The sequence below is a fragment of the Heterodontus francisci genome, chromosome 15 (genome assembly GCF_036365525.1).
Source record: "Heterodontus francisci isolate sHetFra1 chromosome 15, sHetFra1.hap1, whole genome shotgun sequence".
NCBI lineage: Eukaryota > Metazoa > Chordata > Chondrichthyes > Heterodontiformes > Heterodontidae > Heterodontus > Heterodontus francisci.
In genome coordinates, this window is record NC_090385.1 from 49,080,273 (window position 1) to 49,100,160 (window position 19,888).

General features: G+C 43.7%; 1 protein-coding gene across 1 annotated transcript in view; it reads right to left on the reverse strand.

Moving 5' to 3' along the window:
* Nucleotides 1-19,888, reverse strand: part of frmpd3 (FERM and PDZ domain containing 3) — a 196,397-nt gene that overhangs the window by 157,835 nt on the left and 18,674 nt on the right. The window contains exon 4 of the mRNA XM_068046996.1: nt 12,879-12,981. Coding sequence (XP_067903097.1) covers nt 12,879-12,981 — 103 coding nt within the window. The remainder of the gene's footprint in view (nt 1-12,878; nt 12,982-19,888) is intronic.

Consider the following 19,888-nt stretch of genomic DNA (forward strand, 5'->3'; position numbering starts at 1 on the left):
CCCATGCTCCGAAATGCCTTTGTTAAATCATTTTACTTTTTCATCATTGTCTCCTCCTTTAAGACCTTGCTTAAAAAGCTACTTTAACCAAACTTTTGGTCACCCCGCTAATATCTTATTCTTTGGCTTCGTACACATCATTTTGATTATGCTGCTGTGAAAGGACATCAGAACATCAGAACATTTTTCTGTGTTAAGGCACTATATAATACAACTTGTTATTATAACAACCTTGGCCAACCTGGTCACAGCTTCAATGATACATTTGGGGCCGAAATTTACAGTCTTGCCGCCGTAATCAGCAGCGAGTGAAAACAATGGCGCCCCGCCCAAGAGGGCCACATGTTACAGAGCTGCCATGACATTAAGTGCGGCTGCTCATTTAAATAGCCAGGGCGGACTGCCCACTCCGATGACGTGGAGGGGGCGGACTGTCCATCACCGGAAATGACATCAGCAGCCTTTGTGCAGGTGCTGACGCCATTTCTAAAGGGCTTTGAGCCCGACAGTTCAATTAAAATTTTTAAAGATATATTGATGTAAAATTGATTTAAAAAAATTAAATAAATGTTTCTTTCCCCTCTCCCACCCCCCAATAGCCGTAGAATTAATTACCTGCCCTCTCCCACCCAAAACACTTACCTGGTGCATCTGACCTTCCCCCCAAAGTTCATAAACTTTACACTTTACCCCATCCCCTATATCAATGATATGACTTTGACGCCGCTCTCCCCCCAACCTCCCTGCACTGAAAAACTTACCTGCTCCTCCCTCCCCACCAGTGTTCCGCCTCGGATCTCTGGATGGGGATCCAAAGGTGCGGGAGTGCCGGCCACCGGCACCAATATTGCAACAGGACGGAAGGTGGAGACACAGGTCTTATTAATTCATTAATTTTAATAGATTTAAAATGTTAATGGGTGTCCCGTCGCCGAGTGACGGGGTGGGGGGCTGCGCCACAAGGCCTCGCCACCGCCGGCAATATTGGGCCGGGCCTTCCCAGTGCGAGGCCAGTTGTGGGGGGTGGGGGACTCTGCTGGAGGCGTTTTCCAGGCCCTCCCCCGCCATGACCCCTGATGTCGGGGGGTTCGTAAATTTCAGCTCTTGAAGTGGTTTTATGGCCACCTAATTCCCATATCATTATTCACAATGGCCCAATCCACACAGTGGAATGTATAATTCTAAATGAATAGCTCACTAAGACAGTCAGAAGGCAGGCTTTACTAACATGGCTGTTGATCAGCTAGCGATGTAATGGTTCTGAGGAATCATATTATTTTCAGCAAAGCAGAGGACACTACAACTGTGGCTGGCTTCAAGAGAGGAGGTCATTGATCTAGTCCACTTTGTTTTGACTACCATGTGCTTTTGGAAGGTGATGCATAACACTGGCATTTTCACTGAGACCAGTGGATGAAATAACAGTGAATGATTGGCCTACTGAAGTACTGTTATGAAATAGTAGGCTGGATTTCCTACTTTGTGCAGTGTTTCGCTAGTGCAGGAGTTCTGCCTGTCCATCTGACCCTGCTACAACCACACACCATTTTTGTGGGTTGGGTATCATTATTTATGCATGGCAGTCTCACAGCAGGAGCCCACTAATGCCACAGAGGAACATTAACAGGTGATGTAGTAGGGTTACAATTGTACCACACAAAGAGGTGGTGAGGGACATTAAAGGGGCAAAAGAATCCTGAAGATGCTACATTTTCAATGGAGGTGGAAATCAAGGGAGATGTATAATGAGCAGCTGAATCATCCGTTTTACACTATCATTCAAAGTCAAAATTACCCTCTTTGCATCATCCTCACTCTTACTTCATCTAGGAAAGCACATCAAGGCAGAAACCAGCACTGCAAGCTCAGAAAAGGAGTACGGGTCATACCTTTTTGCTTCAAATACTTGTTCACTTGGTAATTTACACGTGATCCGCAAATGGTGATACTCGAAAAATTAATGAGCTAGACCAGCCTGGCATACAGCCCTCATAGAAACCTAGCAAGCAATGCCTGTTATGAATTCAAGAACAGTTATGCATTTAGATATAGTGGCCTTCAGTTTTATATGGGGAATCTGGGTGGGTGGTAGTGGTGGTGATGGGGAGGGTGTGGGACAGTGCATGGCAGCCTGGTAGCGGGTGGTGAACCGGCAAAGTTGGGGACATGGAGGCCCTGCAGATCTTAATGGGAGGACCTTATTTCAATAAATATTTCCAGAACTCTGTCATACACCCTGCCAGACTGACTACTTGGGTGGTGGTCAAGCATGGGAATCTGGCAGTAGGAGGCTATAGCCAGGACACTGTGGAGTCAGTCTCCAGCAGTCAGTAGGTAAATAATTGCTGTCTATCCAATTCCTGCATTCCCCCGAGGCACCTCTGAGACTGATTGCCTTTCTCATATCATTGCTCGGTTATTTCTATTGGCTCTTCAATGGTCACAGTCATGACTCTATTCAAAATGCATCACATTCCCAAATCAGCTTCCAACACAGAGGCATAGCAGATCATAATTTTGAACTAAAATACAGTCATGTAGTCGAGTAAGGAAAATATTATTAGCACATTTAGGCCAATTTCGGATAATGCCGTCTCACTTTCATTTGCTTTATATGAAATGGGGAAAGACTATTAGAATCATAGAAACATAGAATATTTCTGGCATAGAAGGATGCCATATGACCCATTATGACTATGCTGACTCTCTGCAAGAGCATCTCAGCTAGTCCCACTCCCCATCCTTTCCCTAGAACCCTGCAGATTTTTTCTCTTTGGGTGCTTATCCAATTCCCTTTTGAAAGCATTGATTGTATCTGCTCCCCAACATTCTCATGGAGTGTATTTCAGATCCTAACCACTCGCTGTGTAAAATAAGTTTTACCTTATGTCACCGTTGATTCTTTTGCCAATCACCTTAAATTCATGTCCTCCAGTTCTCGACCCTTCCGCCGCCAATGGGAACAGTTTCTCTCTATCTTCTCAGTCTAGATCCCTGATAATTTTGAACACCTCTATCAAATCTCCTCTCAACCTTCTCATCTTTAAGGAGAACAACCCCAGCTTCTCCAATCTATCCACGAAACTGAAGCCCCCTCTTCCCTGGAACCATTCTCATAAAGCTTTTCTGCACCCTATCTAAAGCCTTCCTAAATTATAGTTTCCAGAATTGGACACTGCTGCAGTTTAGGCCAAACCAGAGATTTAGAAATGTTCATCATAACTTCCTTGCTTTTGTACTCTATGCCTCTATTTATAAAGTCCAGGATTCCATATGCCTTTTTAACCACTTTCTTAACTTGCCCTGCCACCTTCAACGACTTGTGCACATATACTCCCAGGTATACTCTCTCTTCTGCTGTACCCCCTTTAGAATTGTGCCCATTATTTTATATTGCCACACCTCGTTCCTCCTACCCAAATGTACCACTTCATACTTTGCTGCATTAAATTTCATCTGCTACCTATCTGCCCAAACAAACAGCCTGTCTATGTCCTCTTGAAGTCGATCACTATCCTCCTTACAATTCATAATTACTTCCAAGCTTTGTGTCATCTGCAAATTTTGAAATTGTGCCCTGTAAATCCAAGTCTAAGCCATTAATATATCGAGAAAAAATCAGTGGTCCTGGTACTGACCCCTGGGGAACCCCACTATATACCGTCCTCCAATCTGAACATCAATTGTTCACTGCTACTGTCTGTTTCCTGTCACTCAGCCAGCTTTGTACCCATGCTGGCACTTCCCCGTTTATTCCATGAGCTTCAATTTTACTGGTGAGTCTATGATGTGGCACTTCATCAAATACATTTTGGAAGTCCATGTACACCACATCAATAGCATTACCTTCATCAATCCTCTCTGTTACCTCATCAAAACAATCAAGTTAGTTAAATGTGATTTGCTTTTAACAAATCTGTGCTGGCTTTCTCTAATTAATTCACACTTGTCCAAGTGACTGTTAATTTTATCCCGGATTATCGTCTCTAAAGGCGAAGTTAAATTGACTGGCCTGTAGTTGCTGGGATTATTCTTACACTCTCTTATGAACAAAGGTTCTGCAATTCTCCAATCCTCTGGCACCATCCCCATATCTAAGGAGAATGTGAAGATTATAGCTAGTATTTCTGCAATTTCCACCCTTACTTCCCTCAACATCCTCGGAAGCATCCCATCTAATCCTGGTGACTTAACAACTTTAAGTACAGTCAACCTTTCCAATACTTCCTCTTTATCAATTGTTAGCCCATCCATTATCTCAACTATCTCCTCTTTCACTATGACTACGGCAGCATCTTCTTCCTTAGTTAAGCCAGATGCAAAGTACTTATTTAGTACCTCAGCCAAGCTTTTTGCCTCCATGCATAGATCCCTATTTAGGTCCCTAATCGGCCCCATCCATCTTCTTACTATCCTTTTACTATTTATATGCTCATAGAAGACTTTTGGATTCTTCCCACAGCCAAAGACTTGCAGGTTGATAAGTAAATTGGCTATTGTAAATTGCCCCTAGTGTAGGTAGGGGGTAGGAGAATTGAAGGAAGGTGGGGATGTGGTAGGGAATATGGGATTAGTGTAGGATTAGTATAAATCGGTGGTTGATGGTTGGCACAGACTCAGTGGGCCGAAGGGCCTGTTTCAGTGCTGTATCTCTCTATGACTCTATGACTCTATTTATGTTAGCTGTCAGTCTTTTCTCATACTTTCTTCTCCCCCCACCAATTTCCTTTTTCACTTCCCCTCGAAACTTTCTATATTCAGCCTGATTCTCACTTGTATTCTTAACCTGACATCTGTCATATACCCCCTCTTTCTACTTCATCTTACTCTTTATCTCTCTCGTCATCTAGGGGGCTCTGGCTTTCGTTGCCCTTTCTTTCCCCCTCGTGGGAATGTACCTCGACTGTACCTGAACCATCTCCTCTTTAAAGGCAGCCCATTGTCCCATTACAGTTTTACCTGCCAATCTTTGATTCCAATTTACCTGGGGCATATTTGTCCTCACTCCACTGAAATTGGCCCTCCACCAATTTAGCATTTCTCCTTGTCCTTTTCATTATGATACTGTGATCACTGTTCCCTAAAAGTTCCCCGACTGACACCCTGATCCACTTGACCTATCTCATTCCCCAGAACCAGATCCAGCAATGCCTCCTGCCTCATTAGGCCAGAAACATATGATCAAGAAAATTTTCCTGAATACACTTTAGCAACTCTTCCCCCTTTCTGCCCTATATACTCTACTTCTTCTTCTTCTTCTTTGGCCTCCTTGTCTTGGGAGACAATGGGTAAGTGCCTGGAGGTGGTCAGTGGTTTGTGGAGCAGTGCCTGGAGTGGCTATAAAGGCCAATACTAGAGTGACAGATTCTTCCACAGGTGCTGCAGATAAAATTGGTTGTCAGGGCTGTTTCGCAGTTAGCTCTCCCCTTGCGCTTCTGTCTTTTTTCCTGCCAACTGCTAAGTCTCTTTGACTCGCCACACTTTAGCCCCGCCTTTATGGCTGCCCGCCAGCTCTGGCAATCGCTGGCAACTGACTCCCACTACTTGTGATCAATGTCACAGGACTTCATGTCGCGTTAGCAGACGTCTTTAAAGCGGAGACATGGACGGCCGGTGGGTCTGATACCAGTGGTGAGCTCGCTGTACAATGTGTCCTTGGGGATCCTGCCATCTTCCATGCGGCGCACATGGCCAAGCCATCTCAAGCGCCGCTGACTCAGTAGGGTGTATAAGCTGGGGATGTTGACCGCCTCGAGGACTTCTGTGTTGGAGATTCATTCCATCTTCGCTGCCTCCGGAGAATCCTTGGCATCAGGTGGCAGGACCGTATCTCCAACACACTCTACTACGTAGTCTATATTTGGATAATTGAAATCTCCCATTATCACTACCCTATAGTTTTTGCACCTCTCTGTAATTTCCTTGGAAATTTGCTCCTCTATATATTTCCCAATAGTTGACGGTCTGGAGAACATCCAGTAGTGTAATGGTATCTCTATTGCTTCAATTCTACAAATAATTACTGAGTATAGCATGCTCTTATACATTAAGTGCACATTGTGTACAAATATATCAGTGATGTATATAAGTGCACACAGGCTCCGGGGTCCTTACCCTTAATTGTTTGAAGAATGCAAATCGAACTAGTTTAGATGAGAGTAGAAAGTTGCAAAGGAACATTGAAAGGTTAAGTGAGTGGGCAAAACTGTCACAGAAGGTGCTCAATGTGGGAAACGTGAGGCCATCACTTTGGCCACTAAGAAAGACAGATCATAATATTTTCTAAATGGTCAGAAGCTAGGAACTGTGGATGAGCAGTGAGATTTAGGGATCCAAGTACAGAAATCATTAAAAGCTTGTGGACAGATCCAAAAATAATTTAAAAGGCTCATGGAATGTTGGGTTTTTATCTCAAGAGGGCTAGAATATAAAGCGGTGGAAGTTATGTTAGAGCTGTACAGATCTTTGATTAGGCCCTATTAGGTGTACTGCATTCAGTTTTGGACACAGCACCTCAGAAAGGAAATACTGGCCTCGGAGGGTGTGCATCACAGATTCACCAGAATGATACCGGGGTTATAAAGGCTAAATTAAGAGGCAGGTTGCCTAGACTAGGTTTGCATTCCCTTGAGTATAGGAGATTAAGGGGTGATCTAACTGAAGTGCTGAAGTTGATTTGATAGGGTAGAGAGAAACTATTTCCTCTGGTGGGAGAGTCCAGAACTAGGGGGCAGAATCTTAAAATTATAGCTAGGCTGTTCAGGGGTGATGTCAGAAAATACTTCTTTACACAAAGGGTAGTAGTAGGAGTCAGAAATCCTCTCCCCAAAAAGATGTTGAGGATAGGTCAACTTCAAAACTGACATTGATAGATTAATTTCCTGCCTGTCAAAGTGGGGGTGGGGGGTGGATAGTGGATGGGTAGGGTTGGTGGAGTGGGGGGTGGGAGGTAGAGGGTGTAAAATAGGGGCCAGTGAAGCACAGTATTGGAGATACAGTGAAAATTATTGGCTCATATACAACGCTACAGTTCTGGATACAATAATTTATTTCATTGTTCAGATATCATAGAGCTAGCACGTCTTTATTTAAGCACAAAATGCAACATTAGTTCGCAAGAAGGATAGCTTTGTAGCTATCTGTGGCTCAGCTGGTAGCATTCTTGCCTCTAAGTTAGAAGATTGTAGGTTCAAATTCCACTTCTGAGACTTGAGCATAAAAATCTAGGCTGAGGAAGTGCTGCACCATCCTATAAGAGGCAGGCCATTTAAAACTGAGATGATGAGGAATTTTTTACTCAGAGGGTGGTGAATCTGTGGAATTCTCTACCCCAGAGGGCTGTGGAAGCTCAATCATTGAGCATATTCAAGACAGAAATCAATAGATTTCTGGATACTAATGACATCAAAGGATATGGAGATAGCGGGAAAAAATGGTGTAGAGGTAGATGATCAGCCATGATTTGATTAGCAGAGCAAGCTTGACAGGCCAAATGGCCTATTCCTGATATTTCCTATGTTTCTATGAAGGGCCAACCTTCAGATCAGATGTTAAACCGATGTCTTATTTGCCCACTCAGGTGAATGTAGAATACCCATGGCACTATTTTGAAAACAGCAGGGGCGTTATTGCATGTGTCCTGACCCATATTTATAGAATCATAGAAAGTTTAAGGCACAGAAAGAGGCCACTTGGCCCATTGTGTCTGTGTTGTCCGAAAAAACGATCCACCTATTCTAATCCCAACTTCCAGCATTTGGTCCGTAGCCCTTCAGATTGCAGCACTTGAGGTGCATATCCAGACTCCTTTTGAATGAGTTGAGGATTTCTGCCTCAACTAACCCTTCAGACAGTGAGTTCCAGACCCCCACCACCCTCTGGGTGAAAAAGTTTTTCCTCAACTCCCCTCTATTTTTTCTGCCAATCACTTTAAATCTATGCCCCCTTGTCACTGACCTCTCTGCTAAGGTGAATAGACTCTTCACCTCACTCTATCCAGGCCCCTCTTGTTGAAATGTTGTACATTTCAATCAGATCTGCCCTCAAGTTATCCCTCAATCAACATCACAAGAACAGATTATCTGGTCATAATCACCTTGCTGTTTGTGAGAACTTGCTATCTGCAAATTGGTTACTGTGTTTCCTACATTACAACAGGGATCACACTTCAAAAGTACTTCATTTGCTGTACAGTGCTTTGGGATGCTCTGAGGTCACGATATAAATGCAAGTCTTTCTTTTTCTTTTCACGATCATTCAACGGTGCTTATGTTCCATGCAAGCCATATATCTGAATGTAGAATTCCCTGTAAGAAATTGTAACTGAACTCCTAATGCCTGTACCTGTCAACTTGTATGGCCACTCATTTACTGCTGTTTCACACCTTCATTTTCTTGAGCTTCCTTGGATCACTGCTGCTCTTCAGTCAAGTCCATACCAATCCATTTGGTGGTACTAATCATGTGCAGCATAGGGTCACTATTTTGCTTATAGGATATTGTAAGCAGTTTTCTGAACAATCCTGACAGCTGAAGCACCATCTGAGTACTCCAAATATTTGCTTAAAGACTATCCTCATTCACATCTTTGCACCATTGTATTTTACTGGTGCACATTATATCGGGTATGTTTGCCAGAAGCCAAGAGCTTAGTTCCTATTTCCTCAAGCAAATACAATAATGTAGTTAGGCAAATAAGGATGCTCACTGAAGAACTGTTTGCATTGCTCATTCAGTGTTTCAGGTGTTTGAATTTTCATGATTTGCCTTACAATTTTCTAATATTGCTAAGCAGCCTTATCGTTTGAAGTGTTTGAAGTGTTCGGTGAAATTGGACTGCCTTTAATTTTTTTTTTAATTCATTCATGGGACTTGGACGACGCTGGCCAGGCCAGCATTTATTGCCCATCCCTAATTGCCCTTGAGAAGGTGGTGGTGAGCTGCCTTCTTGAACCGCTGCAGTCCATTTGGGGTAGGTATACCCATGGTGCTGTTAGGAAGGGAGTTCCAGGATTTTGACCCAGTGATAGTGAAGGAATGGAGATATAGTTCCAAGTCAGGATGGTGTGTGACTTGGAGGGGAACTTGCAGGTGGTGGTGTTCCCATGTATTTGCTGCCCTTGTCCTTCTAGTTGGTAGAGGTCGCAGGTTTGGAAGGTGCTGTCTAAGGAGCCTTGGTGCATTGCTGCAGTGCATCTTGTAGATGGTACACACTGCTGCCACTGTGCGTCGGTGGTGGAGGGAGTGAATGTTTGTAGATGGGGTGCCAATCAAGCGGACTGCTTTGTTCTGGATGTTGTCGAGCTTCTTGAGTGTTTTTGGAGCTGCAACCATCCAGGCAAGTGGAGAGTATTCCATCACACTCCTGACTTGTACCTTGTAGATGGTGGACAGACTTTGGGGAGTCAGGAGATGAGTTACTCGCCTCAGGATTCCTAGCCTCTGACCTGCTCTTGTAGCCACGGTATTTATATGGCTACTCCAGTTCAGTTTCTGGTCAATGGTTACCCCTAGGATGTTGATAGTGGGGGATTCAGCAATGGTAATGCCATTGAATGTCAAGGGGAGATGGTTAGATTCTCTCTTTTTGGAGATGGTCATTGCCTGGCACTTGTGTGGCGCGAATGTTACTTGCCACTTATCAGCCCAAGCCTGGATATTGTCCAGGTCTTGCTGCATTTCTACACGGACTGCTTCAGTATCTGAGGAGTCACGAACGCTGCTGAACATTGTGCAATCATCAGTGAGCATCCCCACTTCTGACCTTATGATTGGAGGAAGGTCATTGATGAAGCAGCTGAAGATGGTTGGGCCTAGGACACTACGCTGAGGAACTCCTGCAGTGATGTCCTGGAGCTTAGATGATTGACCTCCAACAACCACAACCATCTTCCTTTGTGCTAGGTATGACTCCAGCCGGCGGAGGGTTTTCCCCCTGATTCCCATTGACCTCAGTTTTGCTAGGGCTCCTTGATGCCATACACGGTCAAATGCTGCCTTGATGTCAAGGGCAGTCACTCTCACTTCACCTCTTGAGTTCAGCTCTTTTGTCCATGTTTGAACCAAGGCTGTAATGAGGTCAGGCGCTGAGTGGCCCTGGCAGAACTCAAACTGAGCATCACTGAGCAGGTTATTGCTAAGCAAGTGCCGCTTGATGGCACTGTTCATGACACCTTCCATCACTTTATTGATGATTGAGAGTAGGCTGATGGGGCGGTAATTGGCCGGGTTGGACTTGTCCTGCTTTTTATGTGTAGGTCATACCTGGGCAATTTTCCACATTGCAGGGTAGATGCCAGTGTTGTAGCTGTACTGGAACAGCTTGGCTAGGGGCGCGGCAAGTTCTGGAGCACAGGTCTTCAGTACTATTGCCGGAATATTGTCAGAGCCCATAGCTTATGCAGTATCCAGTGCCTTCAGTCGTTTCTTGATATCACGCGGAGTGAATCGAATTGGCTGAAGTCTGGCATCTGTGATGCTGGGGTCTTCAGGAGGAGGTCAAGATGGATCATCAACTTGGCACTTCTGGCTGAAGATTGTAAGCACCTTGCATGTTGCCTGGGAAGCATCAATGGTAGGAACAACCTTTTGCTGATAGTCACATACTATTTACACATTAATGAAATAGAAATCTTGTTGCCAGTTCAAGTCCCACTCCAGAGACTTGAGCACGAAAATCTGGGCTGACATTCCAGTGCAGTACTGAAGGAATGCTGCATTGTCACAGTTGCCATCTTTCAGATGAGACGTTAAACTGAGGCCTTGTCTGCTCTCTCAAGTGGACAAAAAAGATTCCATGACACTATTACAAAGAACAGCTGGGGATTTATCCCTGGTGTCCTGGCCAATATTCAATCAACATCACTAAAACAGATTATTTGGTCATTATCACATTACTGATTGTGGGAGCTTACTGTTCGCTAATTGGCTGCTGTGTTTCCTACATTATAACAGTGACTATACTTCAAAAGTACTTCATTGTCTATAAAGTGTTTTGGGATGTCCTGAAGTTGTGAAACTACTTTATAAATACAAGTCTTGATTTCCTTTTTTCCTTTCTGATTCTGATATGTTATAGGATTACTGGTAGGTGCACAAATGGCTGTCCTGGGAGAGACAGCACTTTTAAAAACTATATTATTACTTTCAAACCCAAGACATTGCTGAACCTGATGAACCTTTATGCATGGGGAAATTGTAGATCAATGACCTTCTAAATGCATTAGTGAGTAGATAGCAGATGACTTGTGCAGCACCCGATAGATGCCTGGAAACTTCCTGCAGCATAGAAATTGAAGGTAATTTATTTTAGAGATACAGCACTGAAACAGGCCCTTCGGCCCACCGAGTCTGTGTCGACCATCGACCACCCATTTATACTAATCCTACATTAATCCCATATTCCCTACCACATCCCCACCATTCTCCTACCACGTACCGACACTAGGAGCAATTTACTATGGCCAATTTACCTTTCAACCTGCAAGTCTTTGGCTGTGGGAGGAAACCGGAGCACCCGGCGGAAACCCACACGGTCACTGGGAGAACTTGCAAACTCCGCACAGGCAGGACCCAGAACTGAACCCGCATCGCTGGAGCTGTGAGGCTGCAGTGCTAACCACTGCGCCACTGTGCCACCCTAAATTGTGACCTTCATTGTAACACAGGTACAATGCTCATGGCTGAGTGTCCCCTCAGATAGATCTTGGCGCACCATTTGGCACAACTTGTGAATCAATCCTTGTGAACTTGAGCCTCATCACACATTGCTTCTCTGTGAGATCAAGGTCGTAGTTTCTGCCATGCTCCCAGGGGCAGTGGAGCAGTGCAGACTTTGTAGCAAACTAATCACACAGAACACAAACCACCCAAGCCGGTATCACACTGAGGTAACCGTGATATTTTTCAAGATTGTTCCACTGTTGGTACTTGCTACTGTTGCAGTCCTGTAGGTAAATTAACTCAAGCTCAGAGCATGAGCTAATTCCTAACTAGCTATCAGTTCACTGACAAAAAAAATTCAAACTTTATTGTGCAGCATAATTAACAATGTAAGCATTTCCGTATTAAGACCTTGTTAATTCTTTCTTTCTTTGGCCTCCTTGTCTCGAGAGACAATGGGTAAGTGCCTGGAGGTGGTCAGTGGTTTGTGAAGCAGCGCCTGGAATGGCTATAAAGGTCAATTCTGGAGTGACAGACTCTTCGACAGATGCTGCAGATAAAATTGGTTGTTGGGGCTGTTACACAGTTGGCTCTATCCTTGAGCTTCTGTCTTTTTTCCTGCCAACAGCTAAGTCTCTTCGACTTGCCACTCTTTAGCCCCGCCTTTATGGCTGTCTGCCAGCTCTGGCGATCAGTGGCAGCTGACTCTCACGACTTATGATCAATGTCACAGGACTTCATGCTGCAAATGCGACCCATTGTCTCTCGAGACAAGGAGACCAAAGAAAGAAAGAATTAAAAAGGTCTTAATACAGAAATGCTTACATTTTCATTTGCATTTATTGGATTTACAGTATTGGAAAATTGCCAGAAAACTCAAGATAACTTTAATACCCAAACTCTGCTGCTACACTTTACCCGGTTTTCCACTTCTTTTCACCCCCTACTCCATGGTTATAAATTTAACACCCAGTGGATAAAACAGCAATTTGTTTTACAATATTACTGAAAACATTTTGTTTTCTTGGTTCTACTGAAAGTCTCAAAGGTGTAACAGTCCAGTTTAAAATCATCAATGGTTTTCAAATAAATTGCATAAAATATTGTGTGAGGGTAGGTAGTTTAGCCCCTATTCCGGGAGACCCAATTATTGCAGGTAAATGATGATTTATATAGATATAAGTTGTTGTTAACTGGCTGAACAAACAAATGATTACCTTACAAGGTCTATGACTCTTTCCCTCGGGGCAGTGCTGACACCCTCGTCATTTATGGCTAGAATCTGATCGCCTGGTATGAGTCTGCCCTCCGATGGACCGCCTAACAGAGAAATACAGACATTTACTCCAAACAGAAATTGGGTTGATCCCTGATGAAAATAGTTAAATAAGTAAAGGCTCTTTCGAGCCAAAAAGAATCTGCAGATTCCTATGTTGATAGCGCAATCTTACAAGGACTCCCGCCATGAAATATTACACTATAATCAAATGACATAGATTTTGAAATTCCATTGTGTGATATTAGCATAACACTTAATTTGGGCCATTTTGACCTTGTACAAAATATAAAATAGGTGATAGCGAATCAGCAGCCCACTTTACATCTCTCCTAATTCTTATTTTCATTAAAGATAATTAAGAATGCAATTAGCAAACATGAAATTATAGATATTACAGAATATAAAAAGGAACAGTACAGTATTTGAAAGGCACATAAGTAACAAAAGGTGAATTAAGGTGGGAATAGGGCCACTGAGGGATGAATAAGATAAACTCACCAGAGATGCTATAATAGCAGGGATACTAAACAGATACTTTGCCTCACTTTTCACTGACAAAAAGGAAATTACAATAGTAGAAGTCAAGAGCAATATTACAACTGTTAAGATAAAAGAAAAGGTGATACTAAACAAACTAGCCAAATTAAGGAGGATAAAACCCCGGATCCAGATGGATTGCATCCGTGGATACTCAAAGAAATTAGTGAGGAGATAGAAGAGGCACTAGCATCCAGATATAAAGTTCAATAGAGAAAGGAATAGTGGCAGAGGACTGGCAAACAGCAGATGTAATTCTTTTTTTCAAGAAGGGAGATAGAACTAACCTAAAGCAACTTAGACCAAGTTGCTTAATGCCAGGGGTGGGAAAGATACTAGAATCTTTGCTGAAAGATAAAATAACAAAACATCTTGAGACAGAGAATATAGTAAACAATAGAGTGGATTTCTGAAAGGAAGATCACAGCCCTAATTTCACCTGCTCTGCCGTAGCTGAAATCAGGAGCTGGATTTTCAAATGCCGAACTGGGTTGGGACCTGGTGCGGGCGCAATTTAAAAATCGCAGTCCTGGAGGTTGTCTCTGGATCCCGATGCCTCCGGGATAGTCTGCAATATTCAAAGTGCTGGCCCGGGAGAGGGAACAGGGAACTCACTCGCCTCCAATTAATGGCCCACTAAGCTCCCTTAGGAGCTTGTTAACGGCTCGGGGAGGTCGGCAATGCAATTTGTAAAAGATATTTCAGCGAACCCAAACAGTCTGGAGCATGTTAGTGCACAGCTGTCAGGTTCGCTGCTGGGCAAAGGAAAAGTCTTTTTTTAATGTTTAAAATTATCAGGCCCTCTGGTACCCTGCACCAGGATGTGTGCAGTATTTCTGTTTTGGCAGTTTCCACTGTCTCATTCATACCTTAAAGCTGCTGGCCCTCTGAGGAGTTGCCAGCTGCCTTTGGCAAGGCAGCGGCAGGCCCCAACATGGCTGCCACTTGTCTTTGCTGCTGGCACCAGACAGGCAGCTCCTGCCTCCTGCCCAATTAGGGCATTAGCATTTAAAAATAGCATCACATGAGTGACGCAGTGCAGGTGCGGGGTTGGGGCACAGAATTCATTTGGGCGTTGGGTTCCCAATCCCACTTTGTAAATCCGGCCTGAGTGGTGGTGGCTGCAGTTGAAATAACTGGTGTCAATTACCTTCATTGATCCGACTTTCTTCTAGTCTTTTACAGCCTCCCTTCCCGTTCAAATCCCCATTCACTGCCTTCCCCCTGAAATCATGGCCCTGTTCACAGCCTCCCCTCCTTTTTGATAATGCTTTGCTGAGTTCTTTAGCTGATTATGACCTCCCTGCACCTGCTTAAATTATTTGAAAAAGTAACAGAAAGAATAGACAAGGGGCATGCGGTAACAGTGGTATAAGACTTTCTGAAAATCTTCAATAAGGTGCCACATAGGGAGTCATGATAAATGCCAGGGCATGTGGAATTAGGACCATTTGCAGAATAGATTGAAAGAGAGCAACAAAATAGAAAACAGAGGGTAAGAGTTAAGAAATGTTTGTCCCACTAGCAGAAAGTGGGATGTGGTGTCCCACAGGGGTCTGTGCCAGGACACTGTTGTTTATTTACCCTATGTATAAATGATTTAATGTACTGAAATTTGTAAATCATACTAAATTGGAGGGTATAGGTAATAATGTTTAGCACTACACCAAAATACAAGCGGTCATAAATAGGCTTGCAGATCGGGTGAATGAATGGCAAATTCTATTCAACATAGCTAAGTATGAGGTGATTCATTTTGGCAGGTAGCAAAGGAGACCACTTATTCCTTGGAAGCTAAGAAAGTGAATGGGCTAGGAAAGCAAAGAGATCTGGGAATACAGATACGTGAATCATTAAAAGTATCAGCTTAAGTTGATAAGCCTTAAAGAGTGCAAAGTACTTTGGTTAATTTTTAAAGGAATAGAATACAAAAGCAGGGAGATAATGTGAAATGTATAAAGAACCTTGGGTTGGACCATATTTGGAGAACTGTGTGCAGTTCTGGTCTCCATACTACAAAAAGGACGTAGAAGCATTGGACAAAGTGCAGAAGAGATGTACACGAAGGTAACCAGAATTGAGAGAATGCAACCACTGGGAAAAATAGAGAAAAGTGGGGCTCTTTTCTCTGGAACAAAGAAGAGAAAGAGATGATCTGGCAGAGGTCTTACAAATTATGAAAGAGGCACAATAGAATGAATGTAGACAAACTGCTTCCACTTGTAGATGAGTACAGAACAAAGATAGCCACCAACAGATGCAATAAATAATTTCCTAGGAATTTCTTACACAGGGAGTGAAGAGAATGTGGAACTTGCTACTATATAGAGTTATCGAAGCAAACAGTATGAACACATTTGGGAGGAGGCCTGATGCATACACGAGCAACAATGAAATAAAGGGATATGGGGGCAGAGTGGGAAGATATAATTAGTGGGAGGAGGCTTGTGTGGAGTTTAAACACTGGCATAGACCAGATATAAATTCTATATAATTCTATTCATGTTTAGGGGGTGGTAAATTTTTGACATCCGCTCAAAATGGCCATGAAATTGGCCAAGTGGCCCTGAAGCCGGGAGGCCGAAGCCATTTTCAGGTTTGGACCTCATTTAAATACATTAGGTGAGCTATGGGGCCACACAGACACTCCACTGCAGATTGATAGGGGATGGTGGGGAATATGCTAGCTCCTATGCTGAGCCCACTGGAAGATCAGGGCTGGGGGGTGGGGGGATGGGGCTGATCCCAGACAGGGTAAGCATGAGCTGGTAGCTGGCTGATGTATTCTTGTGGATTATGTTCCCCCTGGCCCCACCAAAAAGAGGAAAAAAATGCTTGGGGCTCTTTTGTAGAATGACCACACATGGTATCCCTTTAAGGACTACTAGTTAGGCCACTGACCTCCTGATATAAATGGGCGGACCATGCTTGACGCATACCTGATCAAAATTGCAATCCAGCACCTACAGCAGCACAGGACTTTGATTTGTTTATTCAAATTTGCTTATACTCACCTGCAGCCGCGGCAGCAGCAGACCTGGGTGGAGACTGAGCATAGCGACTGAGGAGTTAAAGTGGGGGAGAGAGCGTCCAGTGAAATCTCCAACAACAAAAGTAACATCTGCCATACAGCTATAGTGATGTCCCAATCAGGGAAGGAGCTGATTGGTGAGTAGCTGGTAAGTGTTTCTAGATAATAGTTAAGAAAGTAAAGGCATGGAAGGGAACCTCAGTCCTGTGGAATGCACATCCTGTGCCATGTGGGAAACCCTGGATGCTTCTTGTAGCCTGGAAGACCACATGTGCAGGAAATGTCACCAGCTAGAGCAGCTCGAGCTCCGGGTTTTGGAGCTTAAGCGGTGGATGGAGTTACTACGGGACATCCGCGAGGCTGAGGGCTTCATGGATAGCACGTTTCTGGAGGTGGTCAGAGAGGAAATGGGTGACTGCCAGAAGAACAAGGAAGACCAGGCAGGCAGGGTAGGGATCCCATGAGTTCATTTCGCCCTCCAACCGGTATTCAGTTCTGAATACTGGTGAGAGAGATGGTTCCTCTGGAGAGTGCAGGCAGAGCCATGTTAATGGCACCATGGGTGGCTCAGCTGCATAGGGAGGGAGGAAGAAGAGTGGAAGAGCAATAGTGGTAGGGGATTCGAAAGTGAAGGGAGCAAGCAGGTGCTTCTGCGGCCGCAGATGTGTCGCCAGGATAATATATTGTCTTCCTGGTGCCAGGGTCAAGGATGTCACTGAGTGGCTGCAGGGTATTCCAAGGGGAGAGGGTGAACAGGCAAAGGCTGTGGCCCATATTGGCACCAATTGCAAAGGCAGAAAGAGGAAAGAGGTCCTGAAGGTGGAGTTAAGGGAGCTAGGAGAGAGATTGAAAAACAGGACCTCAAAGATAGTAATCTCCGATTACTCCAAGTGCCACATGCCAGTGAGTACAGAAATAGGAAGACAGAGTTTATGAATTTGTGGCTGGAGAGATGGTGCAGTGGGGAGGACTTTAGATTCCTGAAGCATTGGGACTGCTTCTGGGGCAGATGGAACTTATACAAACCGGACAGGTTGCACCTCAACAGGATCAGGACCAATATCCTCACTGGGGGTTTTGTTATTGCTGTTAGGGAGGGTTTTAACTAGCTAGGGAGGGGATGGGAATCTGAGAGTAGATAGAGAAGAGAGAGAAGAAAAGTTGGAAAAGGGAGACAGAAAATTAAGTAAGTGTGTTTGGAAGGCAGAGGAAACAAAATAGACAACAAGGTGTTTGGCACCGGTAAATGATATATACTTCAATGCAAGAAGTCCAGGGAAAATGAGCTGAGAGCACAGATTGACACATGGGAGTATGATATTATAGCTATTACTGAGACATGGCTGAAAAAAAGGCAGGAATGTCAGCTCAACATCCTGGTTACAGGGTTTTCAGCTGAGAGGGGGTAGGGGAAAAATAAAAAGGAGGGGGAGTGGCAATATTGATCAACTAAACAATTATAGCCATGAGGAGAGATGATATGGTAGAAGGATTATCAAATGAGGCCATATGAGTTGAACTGAAGAATAAAAGCAATGGCAATGACACTACTGGGAGTGTATTATAGACCCCTAAACAGTCAGAGGGATAGAAGAGCAAATATGTAGGCAAATCTCTAAGAAGTGCAAAAACAGTAGGGCAGTAATAATGGGGGATTTCAATTATCCTAATATTAAGTGGGATAGAATTAGTGTGAAAGGGACAGAGGGAGCAGAATTCTTAAAATGCATTCAGGAGAACTTTTAGCCAGTATGTAGCAAGCCCAATATGAGAGGAGGTGGGGTGGGTGGGGGGGCGGTGGTTCTGGACTTAGTTTTAGGGGATGAAGCAGGTGGAGGGGGACCACTTTGGTGAAAGTGATCATAATTCAGTTAGATTTACGGTAGTTGTAGAAAAGGACAAAGATAGACCAGGAATGAAATTTCTCAATTGGGGAAAAGCTAATTTTACGAAGCTGAGATGTGATTTAGCTAAAGTGGACTGGAAACAGCTACTTGAAGGTAAATCAGTGCCAGGTCAGTGGGAGGCATTCAAGGAAGAAATAGTGAGGGTTCAGAGCAAGTATGTTCCAACAAAGGAAAAGGGTGGAACTAATAAATCCAGAGCCCCCTGGATGTCAAGGGGCTAAAAGGAGAGGATAAAGAAAAATGGGAAATTTATGATAGATACCGAGGGCTCAATACTGCAGAAAATCTAGAAGAGTATAAAAAGTGTAGGGGTAAAATTGAAAAGGAAATTAGGAAAACAAAGAGAGGGCATGAAAAGATATTGACAAATAAAATCAAGGAAAACACAAAGATTTTTTAATAAATACATAAAGAACAAGAGGATAACTAAAGAAAGAATGGTGCCTATTAGGGAACATAAGGGTAACCTGTGGTTGGAGACAGAGGATGTTGGTATGGTTTCTAATGAATACTTTGCATCTGTTTTCATGAAAGAGAGCGACAATGCAGACATTGCAATCAGAGAGGAGGAGTGTGAAATATTAGATGAAATTAACATCATGAGAGAGGAAGTTTTAAGGGGTTAAACATCTTTGAATGTGGATAAATCCCCAGGTAAGGACAAAATGGCTGTTAAGGGAAACATGCGAAGAAATAGCGGAGGCTCAGACCATTATTTTCCAATCCTCTCTGACTACAGGTGTGGTGTCAGAAGACTGGAGAACAGCTACATTGTACCATTGTTTATAAAGGAAGAAAGGGATAAACCGAGAAACTACAGGCCAGTCAGCCCAACCTTAGTGGTGGGAAAATTATTGGAACAAATTCTGAGGGACAGGATAAATGTTTATTTAGAAAGACGCAGATTAATAAAAGACAATCAGCACAGATGTTTGAATTTTTTTGAGGAGGTAACAAGCAGGGTCAATAAGGGTACTGCATTTTGACATAATCTATATGGATTTTAGTAAGGCTTTTGTTCAGGTCCCGCATGGCAAACTGGTCACTAAAGTAAAAGCCCATGGGATCCAAGGCATTGTGGCAAGTTGGATCCAAAATTGACTCAGAGGTAGGAAGCAAAGGTAGATGGGTGTTTTTGTGACTGGAAGGTTGTTTCCAGTGGGGTTCTGCAGGTGCCCAGTACTAGGTCCCTTGCTTTTTGTGATATATATCAATGATATGCGCTTGAATGTAAGGGGTATGATTAAGAAGTTCGCAGACGATACAAAAATTGCCCCTGTGGTTGATAATGAAGAAGAAAGCTGTGGACCATAGGAAGATATCAATGGACTAGTCAGGTGGGCGGAACAGTGGCAAATGGAGTTCAATTCAGAGAAGTGTGAGGCAATGCTTTTGGGGAAGGCTAACAAGGCAAGGGAATACACAATAAATGGTAGGATACTGAGAAGTGTAGAGGAACAGAGGCATTTTGGA